The sequence below is a fragment of the Sorex fumeus genome, unplaced genomic scaffold (genome assembly GCF_029834395.1).
Source record: "Sorex fumeus unplaced genomic scaffold, SorFum_2.1 ptg000003l, whole genome shotgun sequence".
Lineage (NCBI taxonomy): Eukaryota > Metazoa > Chordata > Mammalia > Eulipotyphla > Soricidae > Sorex > Sorex fumeus.
Genome location: NW_026606060.1, coordinates 55,704,337 through 55,731,834, shown reverse-complemented (window position 1 = coordinate 55,731,834; position 27,498 = coordinate 55,704,337). Strand labels below are relative to the sequence as shown.

The 27,498-nt window shown below is 45.2% G+C and overlaps 1 protein-coding gene across 6 annotated transcripts in view; it reads right to left on the bottom strand.

Annotated features, from left to right (window-relative positions):
* Positions 1-26,942, bottom strand: part of LOC130025093 (C-type lectin domain family 2 member D11-like) — a 139,094-nt gene extending 112,152 nt beyond the window's left edge. For 3 of the 6 annotated variants that reach the window (XR_008792644.1, XM_056116004.1, XM_056116032.1), the window contains exons 1-4: positions 24,325-24,610; positions 23,164-23,203; positions 19,271-19,477; positions 867-983 (exon numbers count right to left, since the gene is read on the bottom strand). Coding sequence is in view for 5 of the 6 variants with exons in the window: in XM_056116004.1 (XP_055971979.1) it covers positions 867-983; positions 19,271-19,337 (184 nt within the window). In the remaining variant the exon portion in view is untranslated. The other 3 variants (XM_056116019.1, XM_056116011.1, XM_056115995.1) reach the window with 3 other exon arrangements.
* Positions 26,943-27,498: the final 556 nt, after the last annotated feature.

The window sequence follows — 27,498 nt, the reverse complement described above, 5'->3', positions numbered from 1 at the left end:
CTATTTTATGGGAATACAATGATGTATCATTCCAAAGAAAATATAAAATTCAGGGAGAGAGGATAAAAAAGGAAAGAAATGTGTTTGTCAACAGCCAGAATTTCAGTAAAAGATGCCCTTTCTTTCAGACTGAAAAACAAGCACACATCATTATGTTCTTCATATTTCAAGTCAAACTTGCTCTAACCCTAAACATAAAAGGGGAACATAGCTCAGTAGTACACTGTGTGCTTTGCATGTATGAGTTTCTCAATTTGGTCTGTGGTACCATAAAAAAAGTGAAAAAAATTTAAATGCTAAATTATTTGGTAATGACTAGGTTCAGCCTATCATTCTCAATTTCAAAATACCAACCCTCTGCCTTCCACTATCTATTAATAAATTAAAAATATTTAGACAGACAAAAAACCAGTTCTGACAGGCAAATTTATTAGTTCACATATTATGAAATATACGGTATTCAAGTTTGCTGTCACTCTAGGATACAAAAGACCTGCTGGTTAACTGTGACTTCTCAGTATGTAAGTAGTCAAGTATCTGGGGAAGGAGGATTTACAATATAAAGGCAAAGAGCTTGCCTCCCTTGTCAGATTACAATGAAATTTATTCTTTATTTCCCCTGCCCCAGAAATATGTAGGTCACATAGGCAGGACAGCAAATACTGATGCAAAAATACATACCTGTCCTTCTCTTTCCCATGTTCTCAAACCCTCTGCTTCTGTGAAGATAACATTTCTGAAAAGCACTTTCCCCCCCTTCTCCTCTCTCTCTCTCTCTCTCTCTCTCTCTCTCTCCTCTCCCTCTCACCCTCTTTTGGTCCCATCCCCACCCCATGCTTTTGCGCTTTGCAACAACTTTACATTACCAAATTGTTCCTCTCCACTGATAGGCATGCAGTTATGATGTTCCAGCCAGTCACTATTTTTCTGCATTTCTTTTGGTGAGTCCTCCACCTCCATTGTCTCCTCTTTGTTGACAGAAACTGGATTATGCAAAGCAGGAACTTAAATGAAGGGGTTGAATGTCAGTTTCTTTGTCTAGGCTGTAACCCCAGTACAGGCATCGTTTTTAAAGAAAAAGAATAGACTTGCTACAATTATAGCTGGAGACTAAAATTTCAACAATCCTGAATAAAATGGACTAAATCTGGAAACAACAGGATAAACTTCTGAGGGCTGCAACAAGGTTTTATAAACAGGGATAGAAACTGAAAGTCGATGCAGCAGCTGTTCATTGGCTGAGTCCTGCTTAGGCACAAGAAAATGAAAGTTAGGTTTGTTCTGCCCACACAGGGCCTGCTCCAGAAAATCTATGAACATCGGGAGGTCAGTGACAGTGACAGTCACAGTGACAGTCACAGTGACCGTCACAGTGACAGTGACTGCCCACATATTTATAGCAAACTAAAAGCCCTTTATCTCTCTCTCTCTCTCTCTCTCTCTGTGTCTCTCTCTCTGTCTCTCTTTGTATCCCTTTCATTTTCTCTCTCCTCTTTTCCCCTCTCCCTCTCTCTTGCTTCCCCCCTCTTTTGGTTTTTGGGTCACATTGGCAATACTCAGAGGTTCCTTCTGGTGGTTCTTCACCCAGAAATTAGTCCTGGCTGTGCTCAGGTCACTTGATCACTTGACTTCCCGTTAATCATCGATTTGCCTGAGCGGGCGCCAGTGACGTCTCCATTTGTCCCTATCACGTGCTAGTGTAGTCCAATGGCGTCTGTTTGTTCTAGGAACATGAAGAGCCTCAAACCGATCATTCAGGGTCTTGACGAAGAAGTCTGACCATCTGGTAGGTGGCAGCCACATGGTCTTTCGACATCCCATCGAATCCAGTTGGTAATGGCTCTAGTCCAGCGATCGTCTCCAAATGTCATGACGTGTCCAGCCCATCTAATTTTTGATTCCTTGGCAAACGAGACAGCATCCCTGATTCTTTTTTTTTTTTTAGCATCCCTGATTCTTGACTGTCGATGGAGATCAGAACTCCGGATTCTTTCTCTCATTTGAGTGAAGCGTGATACTACAAGCATCACTTAATCACTTAATCACTTAATCCCCGTTATTCATCGATTTATTCGAGCGGGTGCCAGTAACGTCTCCATTCATCACGGTTGCGTGCTAGCGTAGCCCAATGGTATCTGTTCGTTTTAGGAACATGTAGAGCCTCAAACCGATCATTTAGGGTCTTGACGAAGAAGTCTGACCATCTTATAGGTGGGCGTCCACGTGATCTTTTGATGTCTCGTGGAATCCAATCAGTAATGGCTCTAGTCCAGCGGTTGTCTGTAAACCTCATTACATGTCCAGCCCATCTGATTTTTGATGTCTTGGCAAATGAGACAGCATCTCTGATTCTTGAGCGTTGACGAAGATCAGAACTCCGGATTCTATCTCTCATTTGAGTGAATCGTGATATTCCAAGCATAGTTCTTTCGATTCCTCTTTGAGAGACCCGAATAGTGTTCTCATCCTGTTTTCGTAGGGTCCAGGTCTCTGAGGCATATGTTAATGCAGGAAGAATAGTGGAATCAAAGAGATGTGCTCGTAGTTGGAGGTTCTTTGTCCTTTTAGTTATTTCTTCAATGCTCTTGAAGGCATTCCAAGCCGCTCTCTTCCTCCTGCGTAACTCAGGTGCCAGGTCATTCATCATGTTGATTTCTCGACCTAAGTATATATAACTGTTGCATTCGGAGATGGTGGTTCCGTTGAGAGCGAATGGAGCATCAGGAACAAGGTTGTTTCTCATAAACATTGTCTTCGTAAGATTCAGCTGTAGTCCGACCTTTCCACACTCACGGTCAAAGTCCGCAAGCATTTGTGCCGCTTGGCTGATGTTTGGTGTTATTAGAACGATGTCATCAGCAAAGCGGAGGTGGTGTAGTTGCCGACCATCTATCTTCACTCCCATGTTTTCCCATTCTAGTCGTCGCATGATGTTCTCGAGGGTGGCACTGAAGAGTTTTGGTGAAATGGTATCACCCTGCCGAACCCCTCTCTTGATATGGATGATTACTTCTTTGTAGAATGGTGAGATCTTGGTAGTGAATCCGCAATAGAGCTCACGAAGGATCCTGATGTATTGAGTTTGTACGCCCTGATTGGCTAGGGCTTCCATGACCGCTTCCGTCTCAACAGAATCAAAGGCCTTCTTTAAATCAATGAACGTTAGACAGAGCGGCATCTTGAACTCCCGAGATACCTCAATGAGCTTGGTTATTGTGTGGATATGGTCGATGGTACTGAATCCTTTTTCGGAATCCAGCTTGTTCACATGGTTGTCCTTCATCTAGTGTTCTGCTAATCCTATTCAGGATGACTCGAGTGAATAGTTTGTAGATGACAGACAATAGGCAGATTGGGCGATAGTTGCCAATGTCGTGGATGTCTCCTTTCTTGTATAGTAGTACAGTCTTGCTGGTTTTCCATTGGGATGGAACCTTGCATTCAGACAGGTAGCGTGTGAAGAGTCGAGCTAATGTATTGATGAGTACTGATGGTAAGTTCTTCAGGTGTTCAGGTCTGATCTTGTCTGGGCCAGGTGCTTTTTGTTTCTTTACCGACGAGATGGCATGTTGGATTTCGGAAGGGAGAACATTGGGAACGACATATCCATCATGTGGTATGTGGTATGTGGGCAAGTGGATGTGGCTATTAAAGAGATCTGAGTAGAATTCATGAATAATCTTCTCCATTGCCCTTCTGGAAGATGTGATAGATCCATCATGATGTCGGAGGGCAGTCATCTTGGTTTTGTAGTTGGTGAAGGACAGGCGGGCATTACGAATGTTTTTCCCAGCTTCTGCTGCATCTACCAGTACTGCTGCTCTCCTGTTTTTGAGGTCATCCTTGATGGCTTTTCTGCACTGTTTTGCCAGTTCAGACGTTTGCTTGTGGTTGCCTGAGGCACGTGCCACGCCACGTTGGCGAATGAGTTCAAGAGTGTTCGAAGAAAGACGGTTTTTTGTGGTTATCTCTCTCTTGGCATTCCTTGCACAATCATGGAGGTGCTGAATCATTCGATCGTATTCCTCATCAATGTTGTCAATGACGGCATCTTCCCATGTTGCTGCAACAGAGCCAAAGAGTTCCCAGTTGGTGGTTGTTCTGGGAGTCTTCTTCTTAAACCTTGCATTCTTTTCTCCTCGTTCTGTGAGGTAGAATTTTGCACGAAGAAGACGGTGGTCTGATCCCGTTTGGAATTTTGGGACAACAGCAACATCGGTTAGGCAAAACCGCCGATTGAATATGATGTGGTCTATTTCATTGTGGAACCGTCCATCGGGAGACTCCCATGTCCAACGTTTAGATTCAGCCTTTTGGAATTGTGAGTTACCATGGAAGGTTTTGGTTGACATGATGAACTCAGACAGTCTGTCACCTTGTTCGTTCCATTCCAGGCCATGGGTTCCGATGTGGAGTTCATCGACTGATCTTCTTGGTCCTATCTTGGCATTAAAATCACCAACAATGATCTTGTAGAAGGTGTGATCTTCTTTATAGAATTTCTCCAGCTCCATGTAGAATTTCTCAGTTTCTTTTTCACCATAACTGGATGTTGGTGCGTAGACAACAAAGATAGAAACTGCCGGTAGTGAGCCACATTTATTCAAGTGTAATCGTCCGATTCGGGTTGTTAGGCATTCAAATGAATCAATGCTTGTGACTAAGTTTGTGTTGACAAGGATACCGACACCACCGACGCCTCTTTTATCACATGTTCCAAGGAACAGTTCTTCTCCAGTGTCGAAAACAGCATGATGGGATTGATGTCTTCTCGTTTCGGTCAGACCAATGATGTCGTACTTGATCTTTCGTGCTTGTACCATAAGGTCTTCAATGGATGCAGCAGATGCCAGCGTACGAGCATTAAAAGTACAGACAATCATTTTTGTTTTTCTGCGTTTTGGCAGCCCATGTCTGCCTTGGTGTTTTATCAGCTTCTCCTTCCATATCCTTCTCGACTCTGCATAATCAGGGCTAGGGGAATGAGATCCATTTATTACTGGATTTGGCATATCAATTTGGTCTATTTGGCATAGATCACGGATAGCTTGCCAGGCTCAGCCGTGTGGGTTGGATATTTAAGGATATTTAAGGTATCCGGAAAATTATTAAATAAATAGTCGCGCGGCCGCGTTCGCGGCCGCGCGCTCCCGGGAGCTTGTTGTGATAATCTTTGGATCCTGGCCTTTGTTGGGGTTACACGGCAGTTGGAGGGTGTAACTGTTTAGCTACTGACAGGTCCAGTCCCAAACCGTGCAGGCTTAGAGATCTCAGTCCCGGGTCCCACACACCTGGGTTCCTCTGCCAGTTCGGTTATGTCTGAGGCTTATCCAAGTGTGTGGAGAGTGGCTCCAGTAAGGCCTTGGTTGGGGCCTGGAAGTCTTCAGCTGTTGGGCCCTGGCGAGGATAGTCAGACACAGGGTAGGAGACTCTGCCTTGTGCTCTCCCGGGAGCTTGTTGTGATAATCTTTGGATCCTGGCCTTTGTTGGGGTTACACGGCAGTTGGAGGGTGTAACTGTTTAGCTACTGACAGGTCCAGTCCCAAACCGTGCAGGCTTAGAGATCTCAGTCCCGGGTCCCACACACCTGGGTTCCTCTGCCAGTTCGGTTATGTCTGAGGCTTATCCAAGTGTGTGGAGAGTGGCTCCAGTAAGGCCTTGGTTGGGGCCTGGAAGTCTTCAGCTGTTGGGCCCTGCCGAGGATAGTCAGACACAGGGTAGGAGACTCTGCCTTGTGCTCTCCCGGGAGCTTGTTGTGATAATCTTTGGATCCTGGCCTTTGTTGGGGTTACACGGCAGTTGGAGGGTGTAACTGTTTAGCTACTGACAGGTCCAGTCCCAAACCGTGCAGGCTTAGAGATCTCAGTCCCGGGTCCCACACACCTGGGTTCCTCTGCCAGTTCGGTTATGTCTGAGGCTTATCCAAGTGTGTGGAGAGTGGCTCCAGTAAGGCCTTGGTTGGGGCCTGGAAGTCTTCAGCTGTTGGGCCCTGCCGAGGATAGTCAGACACAGGGTAGGAGACTCTGCCTTGTGCTCTCCCGGGAGCTTGTTGTGATAATCTTTGGATCCTGGCCTTTGTTGGGGTTACACGGCAGTTGGAGGGTGTAACTACAAGCATAGCTCTTTCAATTCCTCTTTGGGAGACACAAATAGCGTTCTCATCCTGTTTGCATAGGGCCCAGGTCTCTGAGGTGTATGTTAATGCAGGAAGAACAGAGGAATCGAAGAAATGTACCTGGAGCTGGAGGTTCTTTGTCCTCTTAGCTATTTCTTTGACGCTCTTGAAGGCGTTCCAAGTTGCTCTCTTCCTCCTGCACAACTCAGGTGCCAGGTCATTTGTCATGTTGACTTCTTGAACTAGGTACCCATAACTGTTGCATTCAGAGATGGCTGTTCCATTGAGAGCAAACGGAGCATCAGGAACAAAGCTGTTTTTCATAAACATTGTCTTCGTGAAATTCAGCTGTAGTCTGACCTTTCCACACTCTTGGTCGAAGTCGACCAGCATTTGTGCTGCTCGGCTAATGTTTGGTGTTATTAGAACGATGTCATCAGCAAAGTGGAGATGGTGTAGTTGCTGACCGTCTATCTTCACTCCCATTTCTTCCTATTCCAGTCGTCACATGATGTTCTCGAGGGTGGCACTGAAGAGTTTCGGTGAAATGGTATCACCCTGCTGAACCCCTCTCTTGACATCAATGATTACTTCTTTGTAGGATGATGAAATCCTGGTAGTGAATCCATAATACAGCTTATGGTGGATATTGAATACCCTGATTGGCTAGGGCTTCGATGACTGCTTCTTTCTTAACAGAATCAAAGGCCTTCTTTAAATCAATGAACGTTAGACAGAGCGGCATCTTGAACTCCCCAGAAACCTCAATGAGCTTGGTTATCATGTGGATATGGTCGATGGTGCTGAATCCTTTGCGGAACCCGGCTTGCTCGCATGGTTATCCTTCAACTAGTGTTCTGCCAATCGTATTCAGGATGACTCGAGTGAACAACTTGTAGATGACAGACAGTAGGCAGATTGGGTGATAGTTGCCAATGTCATGGATGTCTCCCTTCTTGTACAGTAGTACAGTCCTGCTGGTTTTCCATTGGGATGGAACCTTGCATTCACACAGGTAGCATGTGAAGAGCCGAGCCAGTGTATTGATGAGTACTGACGGCAGGTTCTTCAGGTGTTCAGGTCTGACCTTGTCTGGGTCGGGTGCTGTTTTTTTCTTTACTGACAAAATGGCATGTCGGATTTCAGAAGGGAGAACATTGGGAACGACATATCCATCCTGTGGAATTTGGTGTGTCGACAAGTGGACATGGCTATCGAAGAGATTTGAGTAGAAGTCATGGATAATCTTCTCCATTGCCCTTCTGGAAGATGTGATAGATCCATCAGGACGTCGGAGGGCAGTCATCTTGGTCTTGTAGTTGGCAAAGGATAGGCGGTATTTACGAATACTTTTCCCGGCTTCCTCTGCATCTACTAGCACTTCTGTTCTTCTCTCTTTGAGGTCTTCCTTGATCGCATCTCTGCACTGCTTTGCAAGCTCGGACGTTCGCTTGCAGTTGCCTGAGGCATGCACTAAACCACGTTGGCAAATAAGCTCAAGAGTTTTCAAAGATAGGCTTTTTTTTTGTGGCTATCTCTCTCTTGACATTCCTTGCACAATCATGGATGTGCTGAACCAGTCGATAGTATTCCTCGTCAATGTTGTCAACAATGGCATCTTCCCATGTTGCCGCAATAGTGCCAAAGAGCTCCCAGTTGGTGGTCGTTCTGTGAGTTCTCTTTTTAAACTTTGCAGCCCTTTCTCCCTGCTCTGTGAAGTAGAATTTTGCATGAAGGAGATGGTGGTCCGAAACCCATTTGAAATTCTGGAACAACAGTGACATTGGTCAGGCAAAGCCATCGATTGAATAATATTTCGTTGTGGAATTATCCACTGGGAGACTCCCATGTCCAACGTTTAGATTCGGCCTTCTGGAACCTTTAGTTACCATGGATGTTCTTGGTCGACATGATGAACTCAGACAGTCTCTCACCCTGTTTGTTCCATTCTAGGCCATGGGTCCCAATGTAAAGTTCTTCGGCTGATCTTCTCGGTCAAAGGAACGGAGGTTGAAACTATAAGATGATAAATTAGCACATAAAAATGTGCTCAAGATAGCCTGAATTAAAGAAATGCTAATAAAAATCCAAGTTGTCTCTCTCTGCCTATTGAGAGTGCAAAGGAAAACAAAATAAAGACCAAGTAGAGAACTGAAATTCTCATGCACTGATGTTGGAACTGTAAGATGGCACATCTACTTTGTAAAGGCAGCTTTGCAGTTTGGTGCAGTCAATAAAAACTAGCATGTGCTAACCTTAGCATGATTATCATATTTTGATATCCAAATCTTGTTCTGTGGGTCTTCAGTCATGCGTGAGTCTCGGCTGGAGCTGCCACGTGGGTCCGGAAAGCATCCTGGAGTGTGGTGGCGGCTGTGGTTGGTGGGAGCAAGCAGAGAAACTCTGTCCCTGGGTCCGCCGAGCCTGGAGTCCAAGGTCTCAGAGAGCTCCACTTATCTTGTTCTGTGGGTCTTCAGTCGTGAGTGAGTCTCGCCAGAGCTGCCACCCGGGTCCGGAAAGCATCCAGGAGTGTGGCGGCGGCTGGGTAGTGGAGGTAGTGTCGAAGAACAAGATAAGCGGAACTCTCTGAGACCTGGGACTCCAGGCTCGGCGGACCCAGGGACAGAGTTTTTCTGTTTGCTCCCACCAACCACAGGTGACAAAGGGATTGTAATCAGGAGCCCCACCCTACCCTGCCCTGTCTGCTTCCATCAACCACCCAGGGATCGGATTGCGCACAGAAGACCCACCCTACCCAGATAAATACCCCACTGGCAGACTTCCACTATCGACACTACCTCCACTACCCAGCTGCCACCACACTCCAGGACGCTTTCCAGACCCGCAAAGCGGCCACGAAACACATCATAAGACACTAAAACCCATCTTCCGGAATTGTCGTACCATATTTGATAGGGTTCAAATATGATAACACCTAAAAGGGTGATTCAGGTCGCCCCAAAAGCCTCTATCCCTCTGGAAAGACTGGCAAGCTACCGAGAATATTCTGCCCGCACGGAAGAGCCTGGCAAGCTATCCGTTGTGTATTCGATATGCCAAAACCAGTAACTACAACTGGTCTCATTCACCTGACCCTGAAGGCTTCACCGACATGGCAGCACTGAGAAGGATGAGAAAGGAGAGGCCGACAAAATCTCAAGGCCGAACTAGGCTGCCACAACGAAGGAAGACAAAAATGATCGTCTGTACTTTCAATGCACGTACGCTAGCATCAGATGCATCCATCGAGGACCTGATGGTACAAGCACGAATGATCAAGTACGACATCATTGGTCTGACCGAGACAAGAAGGCACGAATCTCACCATGCCATTTTCGACACTGGAGAAGAATTGTTCCTCGGAACATGTGATAAAAGAGGTGTTGGAGGCGTCGGTGTCCTTGTCAACACAAACTTGGCCAGGAGCATTGATTCTTTCGAATGCCTAACAACCCGAATCGGACGTTTACATTTGAATAGATGTGGCTCACTGCCTGCAGTTTCTATCTTCGTTGTCTATGCACCAACATCTCATTATGAATCACTTAATCACTTAATCATTTAATCCCCGTTATTCATCGATTTATTTGAGCGGGTGCCGGTAACATCTCCATTCATCCCGGTTGCGTTCTAGCGTAGCTCAATGGTATCTGTTCATTCTAGGAACATGTAGAGCCTCAAACCGATCATTTAGGGTCTTGAAGAAGAAGTCTGACCATCTTGTAGGTGGGCATCCACGTGATCTTTTGATGTCCCATGGAATCCAATAAGTAATGGCTCTAGTCCAGCGGTCGTCTGTAAACCTCATTACATGTCCAGCCCATCTGATTTTTGATGTCTTGGCAAATGAGACAGCGTCCCTGATTCTTGAGCGTTGACGAAGATCAGAACTCCGGATTCTATCTCTCATTTGAGTGAATCGTGATATCCCAAGCATAGTTCTTTCGATTCCTCTTTGAGAGACCCGAATAGTGTTCTCATCCCGTTTTCGTACGGTCCAGGTCTCTGAGGCATATGTTAATGCAGGAAGAACAGTGGAATCAAAGAGATGTGCTCGTAGCTGGAGGTTCTTTGTCCTTTTAGTTATTTCTTCAATGCTCTTGAAGGCATTCCAAGCCGCTCTCTTCCTCCTGCGCAACTCAGGTGCCAGGTCATTCATCATGTTGATTTCTCGACCTAGGTATATATAACTGTTGCATTCGGAGATGGTGGTTCCGTTGAGAGCGAATGGAGCATCAGGAACAAGGCTGTTTCTCATAAACATTGTCTTCGTAAGATTCAGCTGTAGTCCGACCTTTCCACATTCACGGTCAAAGTCGTTCAGCATTTGTGCTGCTTGGCTGATGTTTGGTGTTATTAGAACGATGTCATCAGCAAAGCAGAGGTGGTGTAATTGCCGACCATCTATCTTCACTCCCATGCTTTCCCATTCCAGTCGTCGCATGATGTTCTCGAGGGTGGCACTGAAGAGTTTTGGTGAAATGGTATCACCCTGCCGAACCCCTCTCTTGATATGGATGATTACTTCTTTGTAGAATGGTGATATCTTGGTAGTGAATCCACAATAGAGCTCACGAAGGATCCTGATGTATTGAGTTTGTACGCCCTGATTGGCTAGGGCTTCAATGACCGCTTCCGTCTCAACAGAATCAAAGGCCTTCTTTAAATCAATGAACGTTAGACAGAGCGGCATCTTGAACTCCCGAGAAACCTCAATGAGCTTAGTAATCGTGTGGATATGGTCGATGGTACTGAATCCTTTTCGGAATCCAGCTTGTTCACATGGTTGTCATTCATCTAGTGTTCTGCTAATCCTATTCAGGATGACTCGAGTGAATAGTTTGTAGATGACAGACAATAGGCAGATTGGGCGATAGTTGCCAATGTCGTGGTTGTCTCCTTTCTTGTATAGTAGTACAGTCCTGCTGGTTTTCCATTGGGATGGAACCTTGCATTCAGACAGGTAGCATGTGACGTGTCGAGCCAATGTATTGATGAGTACTGATGGTACGTTCTTCAGGTGTTCAGGTCTGATCTTGTCTGGGCCAGGTGCTCTTTGTTTCTTTACCGACGAGATGGCATGTTGGATTTCAGAAGGGAGAACATTGGGAACAACATATCCATCATGTGGTATGTGGTATGTGGACAAGTGGACATGGCTATTAAAGAGATCTGAGTAGAAGTCATGAATAATCTTCTCCATTGCCCTTCTGGAAGATGTGATAGATCCATCATGAAGTCGGAGGGCAGTCATCTTGGTTTTGTAGTTGGTGAAGAACAGGCGGGCATTACGAATGCTTTTCCCAGCTTCTGCCACATCTACCAGTACTGCTGCTCTCCTGTTTTTGAGGTCATCCTTGATGGCTTCTCTGCACTGTTTTGCCAGTTCGAATGTTCGCTTGTGGTTGCCTGAGGCATGTGCCAAGCCACGTTGGCGAATAAGTTCAAGAGTGTTCTAAGAAAGGCGGTTTTTTGTGGTTATCTCTCTCTTGGCATTCCTTGCACAATCATGGAGGTGCTGAATCATTCGATGGTATTCCTCATCAATGTTGTCAATGACGGCATCTTCCCATGTTGCCGCGACAGAGCCAAAGAGCTCCCAGTTGGTGGTTGTTCTTGGAGTCCTCTTCTTAAACCTTGCATTCTTTTCTCCTCGTTCTGTGAGGTAGAATTTTGCACGAAGAAGACGGTGGTCTGATCCCGTTTGGAATTTTGGGACAACAGCAACATCGGTTAGGCAAAACCGCCGATTGAATATGATGTGGTCTATTTCATTGTGGAACCGTCCATCGGGAGACTCCCATGTCCAACGTTTAGATTCAGCCTTTTGGAACTGTGAGTTACCATGGAAGGTTTTGGTTGACATGATGAACTCAGACAGTCTGTCACCCTGTTCTTTCCATTCCAGGCCATGGGTCTCGATGTGGAGTTCATCGACTGATCTTCTTGGTCCTATCTTGGCATTAAAATCACCGACAATGATCTTGTAGAAGGTGTGATCTTCTTTATAGAACTTCTCCAGCTCCATGTAGAATATGGTGCATAGACAACAAAGATAGAAACTGCCGGTAGTGAGCCACATTTATTCAAGTGTAATCGTCCAATTCGGGTTGTTAGGCATTCGAATGAATGAATCAATGCTCGTGACTAAGTTTGTGTTGACAAGGATACCAACAGCACCGACGCCTCTTCTATCACATGTTCCAAGAAACAGTTCTTCTCCAGTGTCAAAAACGGCATGATGTGATTGCTGTCTTCTGGTTTCGGTCAGACCAATGATGTCGTACTTGATCTTTCGCGCTTGTACCATAAGATCGTCAATGGATGCAGCAGATGCCAGCGTACGAGCATTAAAAGTACAGACAATCATTTTGTTTTTCTGCATTTTGGCAGTCTATTTCTGCCTTGGTATTTTATCAGCCTCTCCTTCCATATCCTTCTCGATTCTGCATATTCAGGGTTAGGGAAATGAGATCCATTTATTACTGGATTTGGCATATCAATTTGGTCTATTTGGCATAGACCACGATAGCTTGCCAGGCTCTACATCATAAGGTAGTATCTTATTATGATGAAAGAGAAATTGAGAGGTTCTACATGGAGCTGGAAAAGTTCTATAAAGAAGACCACACCTTCTACAAGATCATTGTGGGTGATTTTAATACCAAGATAGGACCGAGAAGATCAGCTGAAGAACTTCACATCGGGACCCATGGCCTAGAATAGAACAAACATGGTGAGAAACTGTCTGAGTTCATCATGTCGACCAAGACCATCCATGGTAACTCACAGTTCCAGAAGGCAGAATCTAAACGTTGGACATGGGAGTCTCCCGGTGGATGATTCCACAACGAAAGAGACCACATCATATTCAATCGGCAGTTTTGCCTGACTGATGTCGCTGTTGTCCCAAAATTTCGAACGGGATCGGACCACCGTCTCCTTCGTTCAAAATTCTACTTCACAGAGCGGGGAGAAAGGGCTGCAGAGTTCAAAAAGAGAACTCCCAGAACGACCACCAACTGGGAACTCTTTGGGACTATTGTGGCAACATGGGAAGATGCCATTGTTGACAACATTGATGAGGAATACGATCAACTGGTTCAGCACCTCCATGAATGTGCGAGGAACGCCAAGAGAGAGATAGCCACAAAAAAATCACCTGTCTTCGAAAACTCTTGAGCTAATTCGCCAGCGTGGTTTGGCGCATGCCGCAGGCAACCGCAAGCTAACGTCCGAGCTCACAAAGCAGTGCAGAGATGCGATCAAGGAAGACCTCAAAGAGAGAAGAACAGAAGTACTGATAGATGTGGCAGAAGCTGGGAAAAGTATTCATAATGCCCGCCTGTCCTTCGCCAACTACAAGACCAAGATGACTGCCCTCCGACGTCCTGATGGATACATCACATCCTCCAGAACGGCAATGGAGAAGATTATCCATGACTTCTACTCAAATCTCTTCGATAGCCATGTCCACTTGCCAACATACCAAATTCCACAGGATGTATATGTAGTTCCCAAAGTTCTCCCTTCTGAAATCCGACACGCCATTTCATTCGTACAGAACCAAACAGCACCCGACCCAGACAATGTCAGACCTGAACACCTGAAGAACCTGCCGTCAGTATTCATAATACACTGGCTTGGCTCTTCACTCGCTACCTGTCTGAATGCAAGGTTCTGTCCCAATGGAAAACCAGCAGGACCGTACTACTGTTCAAGAAGGGAGACATCCATGACATTGGCAACTATCACCCGATCTGCCTGTTGTCTGTCATCTACAAGTTGTTCACTCGAGTCATCCTAAATAGGATTGGCAGAACACTAGATGAAGGACAACCATGCCAGCAAGCCGGGTTCCGCAAAGGATTCAGCACCATCGACCATATGCACATGATAACCAAGCTCATTGAGGTTTCTCGGGAGTTCAAGATGCTGCTCTGTTTAATGTTCATTGATTTAAAGAAGGCGTTTGATTCTGTTGAGACAGAAGCGGTCATGGAAGCCCTAGCCAATCAGGGCATTCAAGCCCAATACATCAAGATCCTCCATGAGCTGTATTGCGGATTCACTACCAGGATCTCACCATTCTACAAAGAAGTGATCGTTGATGTCAAGAGAGGAGTTCGGCAGGGTGATACCATTTCACCAAAACTCTTGAGTGCCACCCTCGAGAACATCATGCGGCGACTGGAATGGGAAGGAATGGGAGTGAAGATAGATGGTCAGCAACTACACCACCTCCGCTTTGCTGATGACATTTTTTTAATAACACCAAACATCAGCCAAGCGGCACAAATGCTGGCCGACTTTGACCGTGAGTGTGGAAAGGTAGGATTACAGCTGAATCTTAGGAAGACAATGTTCATGAGAAACAGCCTCGTTTCTGATGCCCCATTCGCTCTCAACAGAACGACCATCTCCAAATGCAACAGCTATGCGTACCTAGGTCGAGAAATCAACATGACAAATAACCTGGCACCCGAGCTGCGCTGCGCAGGAGGAAGAGAGCGGCTTGGAATCCCTTCAAGAACGTCAAAGAAATAGCTAAGAGGATGAAGAACCTCCAGCTCGGGGCACATCTCTTTGATTCCACTGTTCTTCCTGCATTTACATATCCCTCAGAGACCTGGGCCCTATGTAAACAAGATGAGAACGCTATTCAGGTCTCCCAAAGAAGAATAGAAAGAGCTATGCTTGGAATATCACGTTTCACTCAAATGAGAGAAAGAATCCGGAGTTCCGACATCCGTCGACGATCAAGAATCAGGGACGCTGTCTCGTTTGTCAATGTGTCAAAATTCAAATGGGCTGGTCACGTAATGAGATTTAAAGATGATCGCTGTACTAGAGCTATTACCGACTGGATTCCACGGGATGTCAAAAGACCGCATGGCCGCCCACCTATCAGATGGTCAGACTTCTTCGTCAAGATCATGAACGATCGGTTTGAGGCTCTTCATGTTCCCAGAGCTAATAGATGCCATTGTGCTACAGTAGCACGCGACAGGGACAAATGGAGATGTTACTGGTGCCCGCTCAAGCAAATCGACGACTAACGGGAAGTTAAGTGATTAAGTGATAAGTGATATCTAAAAATACCCTATGCTTGGTATTTACACAGGATAAATAATGCTTGAAAACCTGCATAGAAACATAACACCTTTAACACTAAAATCTAACAACAGTCTAAATTCTGGTGGAGGAAAAAAAAATGCCACCCAGCACATAGCGAAAAGAAGAATGAACTTATGGTCACAATTGTTTGTTCCTCGTTGAACTTTGTCCTGACCAAGGTCAACAATCAGTCTTCTCTCTTGCAAACAGACCTCTAAACTCTAGGTTCCCCCCAGGTTCAAAAAGCATTAAAGCATTGATATTCGGCATACCTGCCTTTAGTAGCTCATTTTGAGAATCAGCAAAAAGCTGTTTGCTGCTGGAACAACACCCATGGAACCACTCATGCTCTATTTCCCTCATGACTATAATGAAATTAAAATCATACTTAAGATAAATTTCCTGCTCACACTCCTTCAACTACTGCATTTCACATGGATCTCCCAGTATCACAGAAGTTTTGACCTAAGTTCTAGTCAGAGAAGAAGAAATGTTAGAATGGATGATCTAAAACCATTCTCAGTAGCATTTCGGGAGATGTCTTCAGACAAAAAACTCATCTTTCATTCTTTCTGGTTCTGCATCCAAAAAATGTCTTAAAAATTCAGTGTATTTCATAATTTTTGACTGGGACAGAGGTAAGAAGTAAATTTCCCTTCAATATCCCTCAAATCTATTTTACACTGTTACTAGTCTCCCCAAAGCTCTTTTCTTTTCTCCTTTATTTCCCTCAATCTAATATCTTCCCTAGCATCATGTTCCATTCCTCTCTTATTTCTCTTCTCAAACTTGGACTGTCCTCTCCCAATCTCCTTCAAAGTCATATGCCACCTATATTGCACTCTGACATCATAACCATTGGATTTGTAGTTGGGAATATGACATCAGTCACTATCTCTCAAAAGAACAAAGAAATGAACCAGATATTTTTCTAATATAAACATTTTAGTTTCATAATCCAAAAACAGCTCAAACTTTGCTTTTTCAATGCAAAACATTCTTACTGGTCAGTTTAGTTTAACAAATATGACATACTGATTGTCAAACAGCTTTAGTTAGTGAAACCTTAAGTTAGTTCATAAATATTAACATTATTTATTTGTTGGGATCGGGAGTTCCCTAGCCCTGGGAGGCGCGGAGAGACCAGATAGACACAATTCCTGCAGGAGTAAAAACGGGGTTTATTTAGACCAGCATGCTGGGGCTCCACAGCAGAGCCCAGAGTGGGCAGTGACTGAAAGCCCCGAGCATCTTCAAAGGGGACCTTATATAGGCCTTCACTGGCCGTTACAGCAAGGCCCGCACATTTCATAGTCAATAGATTTGTAACAACATATACTTTCTTAACCAATCCATTTAAAAATACCTCACTCCTTAGCCTATAGATTCAAAGATCAGCATTTAGGTACATCGATTGTCAGCACAAGCAAGGTTATAGCCGGAATCATTAAGCCTTAGGTAATCTCCCTTGACCATCCTTGTCTTGAGTTGCCCAAGTCTGCAGGGTGTTTTACTGAGACAATACATTTCAGGAACAGTAAAGACACCTGAATCCTGCCACACTTGGTTTAGAAAGAAGTTATGCCCTGTTCACTTTCCAAGTCCCCTCTCCCCCAGGTGCAAAGCAGCCAAGCAGTTTTACAGAAAGCAACATTGCAAATTAGCTGAAGCACGCAAAAATTTGATGCCCTAATATGGATTCTTTCATATTAAGTTGTTATTAAATACAAGCTCTATTTTATGGGAATTCAATGGAGTATCTTATCTTTCTTATCATTCCAAAGAAAAAATAAAATTCAGGGAGAGGGGGGAAAGAAAAAAGAAAGAAATATGTTTTTTAACAGCTAGAATTTCAGTAGAAGATGCCCTTTATTTCAGGCAAAAAAAAAAAAAAACAAGCACACATTATTATGTTCTTCATCTCAAGTCAAATTTGCTCTAATCCTAAGCATGCAAGGTCTAGCTCAATAGCAGACTGTGTGCCTCATATGTATGAGGTTCTCAATTTGGTGCCTGGTACCACAAAAAAAAAAGTGAACAAAATTTAAATGCTAAATTGTTTGGTAATGTCTAGGTTCAATCTATCATTCTTAATTTTAAAATGCCAATCCTCTGCCTTCGGCTCTCTATTAATAAATTAGAAAAGATTTCCACCTTAAAAAAAACCAGTTCTGACAGGCAAATTTATTAGTTCACATATTATGAAATGTGAAATTTGAAATTATGAAATTATGAAAACACAGAGTCTCCTACCCTGTGCCTGACTATCCTCGCCAGGGCCCAACAGCTGAAGACCTCCAGGCCCCAGCCAAGGCCTTACTGGGGCCACTCTGCACACACTTGGATAAGCCTCAGGCATAACAGAACTGGCAGAGGAAACCAGGTGTGTGGGACCCGGGGCTGAGATCTCCAAGCCTGCACGGTTTGGGACTGGACCTGTCAGTAGCTAGACAGTTACGCCCTCCAACTGCCGTGAAACCCCAACAACGGCCAGGATCCAGAAATTATCACAACAAGCTCCCGGGAGGCTCTGCATGTTCCTAGAACGAACAGATACCATTGGACTACGCTAGCACGCAACCGGGATGAATGGAGACGTTACTGGCACACGCTCGAGTAAATGGATGAATAACGGGGATTAAGTGATTAAGTGATTATGAAATATACGGTATTCAAGTTTGCTGTCCTTGAGGCAGTCTCTCTCTCTCTCTCTCTCTCTCTCTCCTTCTCTCTCTTTCATCCTCCCTCCTCCCCCCTCTCTCCTCTCCCTCTCTCTTTCTGTCTCCTCTCCCTCTCCCCCTCTGTTGGCCCCACCTTCACCCCATGCTTTTGCTCTTTGCAATAACTTTACATTACTAAATTGTTCTTTTCCACTGATACACCCCGCAGTCATGATGTTCCAGCCAGTCATTATGTTTCTGCATTTCTTTCAGTAAGTCTGTTAGGTCCCTAGGGACCCTGAGGGAGATTCCAGAGTTACAACTCTATAAATTAGTAACTCTCCCTTTCCTGCCCCCTCCCTAGCAGAGCTTTAGAGTGAAACTGTTCCCTGTTGGAATGTAAATTCAGGAACCATTTGTTGGGCCCTCCTTATCTGTTACCTCCCTTAGGAACTCTTCCCTTATCCACCTCCACCAGAATGCAGGGCTGAGAATCAAAGGAAGCCAGGTGATAACCAAATGTCCCAGTTACCAGATGCCCACTAGCCACAATGTCTATGTACGTAAATGCTGATCTTCGAATCTATAGGCTAAGGAGTGATGCACTTTTAAATGGATTGGTTAAGAAAGTATATGTTGTTACAAATCTACTGGCTATGAAATGTGCGGGCTTTGCTGTAATGGCCAGTGTAGGCCTATATAAGAGCCCCTTTGAAGAAGTTCGGGGTCTTGCCTCACCTAACTGACCTGCGTGTCTGTGTAGGCTGCTTGACCCTGGCTAACCAGTCTTACAATAAACCTTGCTTGCTGTTTTCAGTCTCTGGAGTCTCTTTGTTGTTAAAGGGAGATCATGATCCGCACCCTAACAAGTCCTCCACCTCCATTGTCTCCTCTTTGTTGACAGAAGCTGGATTTTGCAGGGGAGAAACTTGAATGAAAGGGTTGAATGTCAGGATTTTTGTCTAACTAGGCTGTGACCCCTGTACAGACATCTGATTTAAAGAAAATGAATAGACTTGCTACAATGAGATCAGGAGACTAAAATTCCAACAATCCTGAAGAAAATGTACTAAATCTGGGAAGAACAGGGTAACCTCCTGAGGGCTACAGCAAATTCTTATAAACAGGGAGAGATACTGGAAGTTGATGCAGCTGTTCATTGGCTGAGTCCTCGGGTCAAATTAAGTTTCGATTTCCTACTGTGGAGGCATTTACAGGAAAATGAAAGTTTCAGTTTGTACTGCCCATGCATTTATAGCAAAATAAAAATCTCTCTCTCTCTCTCTCTCTCTCTCTCTCTCTGTCTCTCCCCCCACCCTCTCTGTTGGCCCCACCCCCCCACCCTGTGCTTTAGCTCTTTGCAGCAACTTTACATTACCAAATTGTTCCTTTCCACTGATACACATGCAGTTATGATGTTCCAGCCAGTCACTAAGTTTCTGCATTTTGCATTTCTTTCAGTGAGTCCTTGACCTTCATTGATTGTCTCCTCTTTGTTGAAAGAAGCTGGATTAGGCAGGGCAGAAACTTGAATGAAGAGGTTGAATGTCAGGTTTTAACTAGGCTGTAACCCCTGTACAGGCATCTGTTTTAAAGAAAATGAATAGACACGCTACAATGAGATCTGGAGACTAAAATTCCAACAATCCTGAAGAAAATGGACTGAATCTGGGAAGAACAGGATAACCTCCTTGAGGACTGCAGCAAGTTGTGTAAACAGGGAGAGATACTGGAAGTTGATGCAGCAGCTGTTCATTGGCTGAGTCCTCAGGTCAAATTAAGTTTCGATTTCCTACTGTGGAGTCATTTACAGGAAAATGAAAGTTTCAGTTTGTACTGCCCATGCATTTATAGCAAAATAAAAGTCTCTCTCTCTCTCTCTCTCTCTCTCTCTCTCTCTCTCTCTCTCTCCTCTTCTCCCTATCCCTCTCTCCCTCACCCATTTTATTTTTGGGTTTTGGGTCACATTGGCAATATTCAGTGGTTCCTCCTGTCTCTTCACTCAGAAATTAGTCCTGGTTGTGTTCAGGGGACCATATAGGATGCCTGGAATTGAACCTGGGTCAGCCACCTGCGAAGTAAATTCCCAACCCACTATATTATCAGTCTGGTCCTAAAACAGTCTATTTGTATTTTAACTGGAATTCTGCTTATACACTGCCTGAAAATTAGAATAATGTTAGATCATTAATACTGGGGCTGGAGCAATAGCACAGTGGGTAAGGCATTTGCCTTGCATGTGGCCAACATGGCTGACCCAGGTTTGATTCCTCCGCCCCTCTCAGAGAGCCCAGCAAGCTACCGAGAGTATCTCGCCCTCATGGCAAAGCCTGGCAAGCTACCCATGACGTATTCAATATGCCAAAAACAGTAACAATTTGTTGTGAGACTTTACTGGTGCCTGCTCGAGCAAATCAATGAACAACAGGAGGACAGTGCCACAGTGCAGTGATATATATATATATATATATATATATATATATATATCACTTAAATCACTTAACTTCCCGTTAGCCGTCGATTTGCTCGAGTGGGCGCCAGTAACGTCTCCATTTGTCCCTGTCGCGTGCTAGTGTAGCCCAATGGCATCTGTTCGCTCCGAGAGCATGAAGGGCCTCAAACCAATCATTCATGATCTTGACAAAGAAGTCTGACCATCTGGTAGGTGGGCGGCCACGCGGTCTTTTGACATCCCGTGGAATCCAATCAGTAACAGCTCTAGTCCAACGGTCGTCTTTAAATCTCATTACGTGACCAGCCCATCTGATTTTCGACACCTTGGCAAATGAGACAGCGTCCCTGATCCTTGATCATCGACGGATGTCAGAACTCCGGATTCTTTCTCTTATTTGCGTGAAACGTGATATTCCAAGCATAGCTCTTTCTATTCTTCTTTGGGAGATCTGAATAGCTTTCTCATCTTGTTTGCGTAGGGCCCAGGTCTCTGAGGCATATGTTAATGCAGGAAGAACAGTGGAATCAAAGAGATGTGCCCAGAGCCAGAGGTTCTTCGTCCTCTTAGCTATTTCTTCGACGTTCTTGAAGGCGTTCCAAGCTGCTCTCTTCCTCCTGCGCAGCTCGGATGCCAGGTCATTTGTCATGTTGACTTCTCGACCTAGGTACACATAGCTGTTGCATTCGGAGTTGGTCGTTCCATTGAGAGCGAAAGGGGCATCAGGAACAAGGCTGTTTCTCATAAACATTGTCTTCATAAGATTCAGCTGTAGTCCTACCTTTCCACACTCACGGTCAAAGTCGGCTAGCATTTGTGCCGCTTGACTGATGTTTGGTGTTATTAAAACAATGTCATCAGCAAAGCAGAGGTGGTGTAGTTGCCGACCATCTATCTTCACTCCCATTCCTTCCCATTCCAGTCGCCGCATGATGTTCTCGAGGGTGGCACTGAAGAGTTTCGGTGAAATGGTATCACCCTGCTGCACCCCTCTCTTGACATCAATGACCACTTCTTTGTAGAATGGTGAGATCCTGGTAGTGAATCCGCAGTACAGCTCACGGAGGATCCTGATGTATTGGGCTTGAATGCCCTGATTGGCTAGGGCTTCAATGACCGCTTCCGTCTCAACAGAATCAAAGGCCTTCTTTAAATCAATGAACGTTAAACAGAGCAGCATCTTGAACTCCCGAGAAACCTCAATGAGCTTGGTTATCGTGTGGATATGGTCGATGGTGCTGAATCCTTTACGGAACCCTGCTTGCTCGCATGGTTGTCCTTCATCTAGTGTTCTGCCAATCCTATTCAGGATGACTCGAGTGAACAACTTGTAGATGACAGACAGTAGGCAGATTGGGCGATAGTTGCCAATGTCATGGATGTCTCCCTTCTTGAAGAGTAGTACGGTCCTGCTGGTTTACCATTGGGACGGAACCTTGCATTCAGACAGGTAGAGAGTGAAGAGCCGAGCCTGTGTATTGATGAGTACTGACGGCAGGTTCTTCAGGTGTTCAGGTCTGACCTTGTCTGGGCTGGGTGCTGTTTGTTTCTTTACCGACGAAATGGCGTGTCGGATTTCGGAAGGGAGAACGTTGGGAACGACATATCCATCCTGTGGAATTTGGTATGTCGGCAAGTGGACATGGCTATCGAAGAGATTTGAGTAGAAGTCATAGATAATCTTCTCCGCCGTTCTGGAGGATGTGATGGATCCATCAGGACGTCGGAGGGCAGTCATCTTGGTCTTATAGTTGGCGAAGGACAGGCGGGCGTTACGAATACTTTTCCCAGCTTCTGCCGCATCTACCAGTACTTCTGCTCTTCTCTCTTTGAGGTCTTCCTTGATCGCATCTCTGCACTGCTTTGCGAGCTCGGATGTTAGCTTGCGGTTGCCTGAGGCATGCGCCAAACCACGCTGGCGAATTAACTCAAGAGTTTTCGAAGATAGGCGATTTTTTGTGGCTATCTCTCTCGGCGTTCCTCGCACATTCATGGAGGTGCTGAACCAGTCGATCGTATTCCTCGTCAATGTTGTCAACAATGGCATCTTCCCATGTTGCCACAATAGTCCCAAAGAGTTCCCAGTTGGTGGTCGTTCTGGGAGTTCTCTTTTTGAACTCTGCAGCCCTTTCTCCCCGCTCTGTGAAGTAGAATTTTGAACGAAGGAGACGGTGGTCCGATCCCGTTCGAAATTTTGGGACAACAGCGACATGGGTCAGGCAAAACTGTCGATTGAATATGATGTGGTCTATTTCGTTGTGGAATCGTCCACCGGGAGACTCCCATTTCCATCGTTTAGATTCTGCCTTCTGGAACTGTGAGTTACCATGAATGGTCTTGGTCGACATGATGAACTCAGACAGTCTCTCACCCTGTTCGTTCCATTCTAGGCCATGGGTCCCGATGTGAAGTTCTTCAGCTGATCTTCTCGGTCATATCTATATATATATCTCAAAGGCCCTCCTGTTGTTCGTCGATTTGCTCGAGCGGGCCCAGTAACGTCTCCATTGGAGACTTTGTTGTTACTGTGTTTGGCATATTGAATACGTCATGGGGAGCTTGCCAGGCTCTGCCGTGCGGGCGAGATACTCTCGTTAGCTTGCCAGGCTCTCCCAGAGGGGCAGAGGAATCGAACTCGGGTCGGCCACGTTGACTGCGTGCAAGGCAAACGCCCTACCGTTGTGCTATCGCTCATACATAAATATCAGACTCAGAAAAGAAAGAAAGGGATGATAGTATCAAATTAACCAACCAGGCATGCTGGAAACAAAATAAAGCTGATGAACATTTTATAGTTTTAAAATGTAAAGTGCTTTTACCTTAAAAAGACCAACTTCCAACTTCACAGTTTACTGTTCCCTGTCAGAATGGAAAAGAGTGACAATATTTACTTTCATGTCTGAATAAACTAAACACACACACATATTAAAATATGTGCTACAAAATCCTTTTCAAGATCTTGGTCATTATGCAGTTCAGGGGACAGTGATTCTTTGTGAGCAAGTGTGGAACATACAAGGACCCTATTCACTGTCCCTGGAGTTTTGTGTACAGCTTAAAAGAGAGTAGCCAAGGGAATTCTAGGAGTTGAAAAGTTCCAGCTCACAGACAAAGCAGACACTTATGAGATCAGCCTCCTGGAAAATGCCCAATACAGGCCTTCTCCAATGTTTTATGTCACTAGGTAGCTGGAGCTAAAGGTGACAGAGACATTACAGACTTCAGGGGAAATTACTTTAAAAATGAAGACTACCCAGAGGCAGTCATCCCCTTTTAATGAAAGAGGAAGCCCCAGTTTACCCTTGTCAGTTGCTGTGGGCAGTCCCATTTTTAACTCCCCATCCTACACTTTTGACTTCCTGCAAATTTCTGGTCTTTTCCTGATAAATAGGGAGTTAACAATTGTAAAACATAAAATAATGCTCCAGAGCTTAGGTTTATCTGGAGGCTAAAAAGATGGGCAATGCCCAACGCAAAGGCCAGGTAAGGATCTGCTGAATCCTTGCATTCTCTCTAGCATTCTTGTCCATTCATAAGAAATGCAGAGAGCCCAATTTTCAGCCCAGTTCTCATTAAAAGGACCTTCACAACAGACCCATATTTTTAACTTCCCTGCATTCTCTGTAACACAGACAATTCCCCCACAAAAAGAGCCACAATTAACTTAGTCCTATACTAAGATTCCCCCATGGGGAGTTACCTTTCCTCTCTCTTCTACTTCCCAATAAACTTTTCTACTTTCTAATTCTGAGTCTGAGCATTTTATTTCATTCTTGAATATATATTAAAGAACCTGAGAACTTTGGACCAGCACAGAGACCTGCTGTCACCATTCCTGCAGCATTTGGGACCCTGGGATAATTAATATACACAGTGCAAGAGTAGTTGGTGTTGCCAGCCTCAGAGTCTCTCCCTACCTGTTTCTTTGTTTTCAGACTCCTAGTCCTAAAACCCTATCAGAGTAAAATGCATCCACCTACCATTTAGAAGGTGGCAAGTTCCTCTTGGCTTTCTTAAGGCAGATGAAATGTCTAGCTGGCTTCTCTTAACTGCAGTCCTCAAAGTCTCCCAGAGAGTAGAACACCACACACAGTTAAGTAAGTCCGCTTTTCTTCAAACAACTCCAAAGGGCTGCCTCTCTGCTGTTCCTTTCCTGTCCCAGAGGCTTAAGAGGTGCTTGTATCCTAAGGACAGCAAAGAAACCTACCTTGGAGTGGAAATACCTACAAATGGCCCCACCTATGAATGTATAGCTAGTAAATAGGCCATGCCCTATTTACCAGCTTGCACCCAGCCCTCAAGCCTGGATCCTGAGATATCTTTTAAAAGATGCCCTTTGTTCTCTTTGACTCCTCCTCTGCAGTCTCCAATGACGCTTTCTTTGGAATTGAACTGGGTAAGCTTTTGTTTCCATGGGAGACAGGCAAAAAGGCAGGTTTTCCTGGGGCTGTCTCAGCTCAGCCTGCATTGGTCCTATTTACTTCTTGAGCCATGAGCAGGGTAGCCAGTACCCAGGCAACAGCGAGCTGCCATATCAGACTGGGTGGGTCATCATGTGAACTGCTGATTCTGGGCTAGTGAGTGAGTGATCCAACCTCCAAGTCACTCTCAGCTCTAGGTCATTCTTCTCCAGCCAACTTAGTCTCCTTCTCTCTCGTGAGGCTATTCACAGATCTTTCCAAAGCACTGGGCAGCAGGGCCACAGTCTACACACCATCAACTCTATCTGGGACTAGTGTCTGTTTATGTCAAATTGGTTCCAGAGCTGATCTTTTTAGCACCCAGAGCTCTCTTACCCATCCAGAACAGGATTTTGTCCAGACTCTCCCATAAATAATGTGCAAACTCAAATGAAGAAGTGTAGCAGGTACCTAGGCTTCGACAGTGTGTGCAGCCGAACCCTGGGATTCTGCAGGAGAGCTCAGACTTTTCTACAATGACTCATGGATGATAGACTCTGGCATCATTATCGAGTTAAAAGATGAACTTATTATCATCATTATTTTTATTTAGCTTTGTTTTGCAGCCATACCACAAAGTTCTCGGGGTGGGGGTAGGGGAACACATGGTGTCAGAGATCAATCCTGGTCTCCTGAACACAAAGCAGGTGCTCCGTTGCTCCATCTCTATTTCTGATCCCAAAGGTGGGAAGTTTCAAAGAAAATTATAGAGCATTATCTTGACAGAGGTAAGAGCGATGAGTTAAGAAAATAGGAGTACACAAAACCTGTACTGAACTGAGAAGAGAACTTTACTTTAACACCCTTATTCAACCTTGTAAAACTTGACACTCAGTCTATAAGACAAGTCTCCCAAGAATTGAAGGGATTTTGTGTTTAATAGGGGAAAGGTACCAGGCCAGTTCCAATGTGCAATCCACCCCAAACTGATTTGCCTTGTTGTACCCCCTTTTCAGAAAAATAAAATATCAATCAATACTCTCCCGAGAAATCTTCCTTTCTTCTGTCCTTTGTTCCTTCGTTCATTCCTTCCTTCCTCGTCCTTTCCTTCCCCCTCATCCTCCCTCCCTCCCTCCCTCCCTCTGTCCTTCCCTCCCTTCCTCCCTCCCTCCCTCCCTCCGTCCCTCCCTTCCTTCCTTCCTTCCTTCCTTCCTTCCTTCCTTCCTTCCTTCCTTCATTTCTTCCTTCTTTCCTCCATAACCAACTATGCTCAGGGCTTACTCCAGGCTCTATGCTCAAGGTTCACTCCTGGCAGACTCAGGAACTATATGAGTTGCCAGGATCATACCCCTGCTGGCACATTCAAGGAAAGTGTCTCACCTGCTATACTATCACTCAGACCACCAAATGGTTCTGATCTCACAGAGAATTTTTGATTTTGTTTCTGTGAGAACCTAGCTATGCCCAGAGGTAATTCCTGGTTGACCATGGGACCATATGTGATATCGAACCTGTGCCAGTTTGATACAAGAGTTTTATCTCATTGTAGTATCTTTCTGGTCCCTGGAAATCTGTCTTCCTTACCTGAACAAAAACAGAACACCTGCCCCAACTGTACCCTGCCAGTTTGGGGAAATGCTGTTTAGAGGTTTATGGAGTTCATAGATTCCCACCCCATGGAAAGCCAATGGTTTCAGGGATTGTGGGGAGGAAGGGACGATGGTGCTTTAAAAGAACAGAGCCCTGTTCTCTGAAATGTCCTTTTCCTGTTTTCAGAAAAAGACATCCTTTTCCTGTGTTTGTGTGTGTGTGTGTGTATGTGTGAGGGTTGCTGGAAGGAAGTCACACTCCCAGTGCTCTTGACTCTAGGCTGCTCCTAGTTTTTTCTTGGACATCACTATGGGGAACTATTAGTGGCATGTGCAAGGCAAGAACATTGAGTCCTGAACTTTGCCTCTCTGAGGTGCTTCCAACTACATACTTGCCAGGAAAAGAAGCAGGGACTCATGGTCAGGGCAAAATTCAGATCCAGAGTGTGTGGACATACTTCCAATTACGGGAATGAGCTGGCCAGGGTCAGACAGGAGCTGGAAGGTCTTAGGGAGGACTTACCCTTCTCAGTGAACCCTGGTAAGGATTTTCCTCTTCCTGGTTTGCCGATCCCTCTTTCACAATTAAAAGGTGGTCTGATGGACAAGAGGGGTCCAGACAGCAGGTGTCAGCACTGCGGGACCCTCAGCTGTTCCCCTGCCAACACCCTCCAGGCAGCCTGCAGAGACAGCACAGAATTTTGCAACTGTGCCCTGCCCTCCCCCTGCTGGCCCAGTGCCTAGACTTCTGTCTAAGTGGAGGGTGAAAAGTCCAGCCGACCTCTAGCCAGACCTGTCAACACTGTCCTCAGAGTTGATCTCCTGCTTCCATAATGAGACTTCATTTCTCAGAACAGAAAACCAAACTCCTCTATAACAGCAGATCTTTCCCTTTCCAGTTGCTCTCAGAAACACTTCACCTCCCATAAGGGGAAACTGAGAGGAGGGTTGGGGTGGGGGCGGGGGTGGGGAGGCTTTGCTGGACCTAGGCCAGGAAATCAGGTCAGAGACTTTATCCATTTCCAGAAGAATGGGGAGAGTTCAGCTGAAGGATCCCTGGCTTAGGGGTTCCCCTGGTCTGATAAGATGGATCTTATCTCTATAGGGGTCTGCTTATTTCTATGAGATTTTCTTGTGTTTTCTTTGAAAAATGGGATTTCAGCTG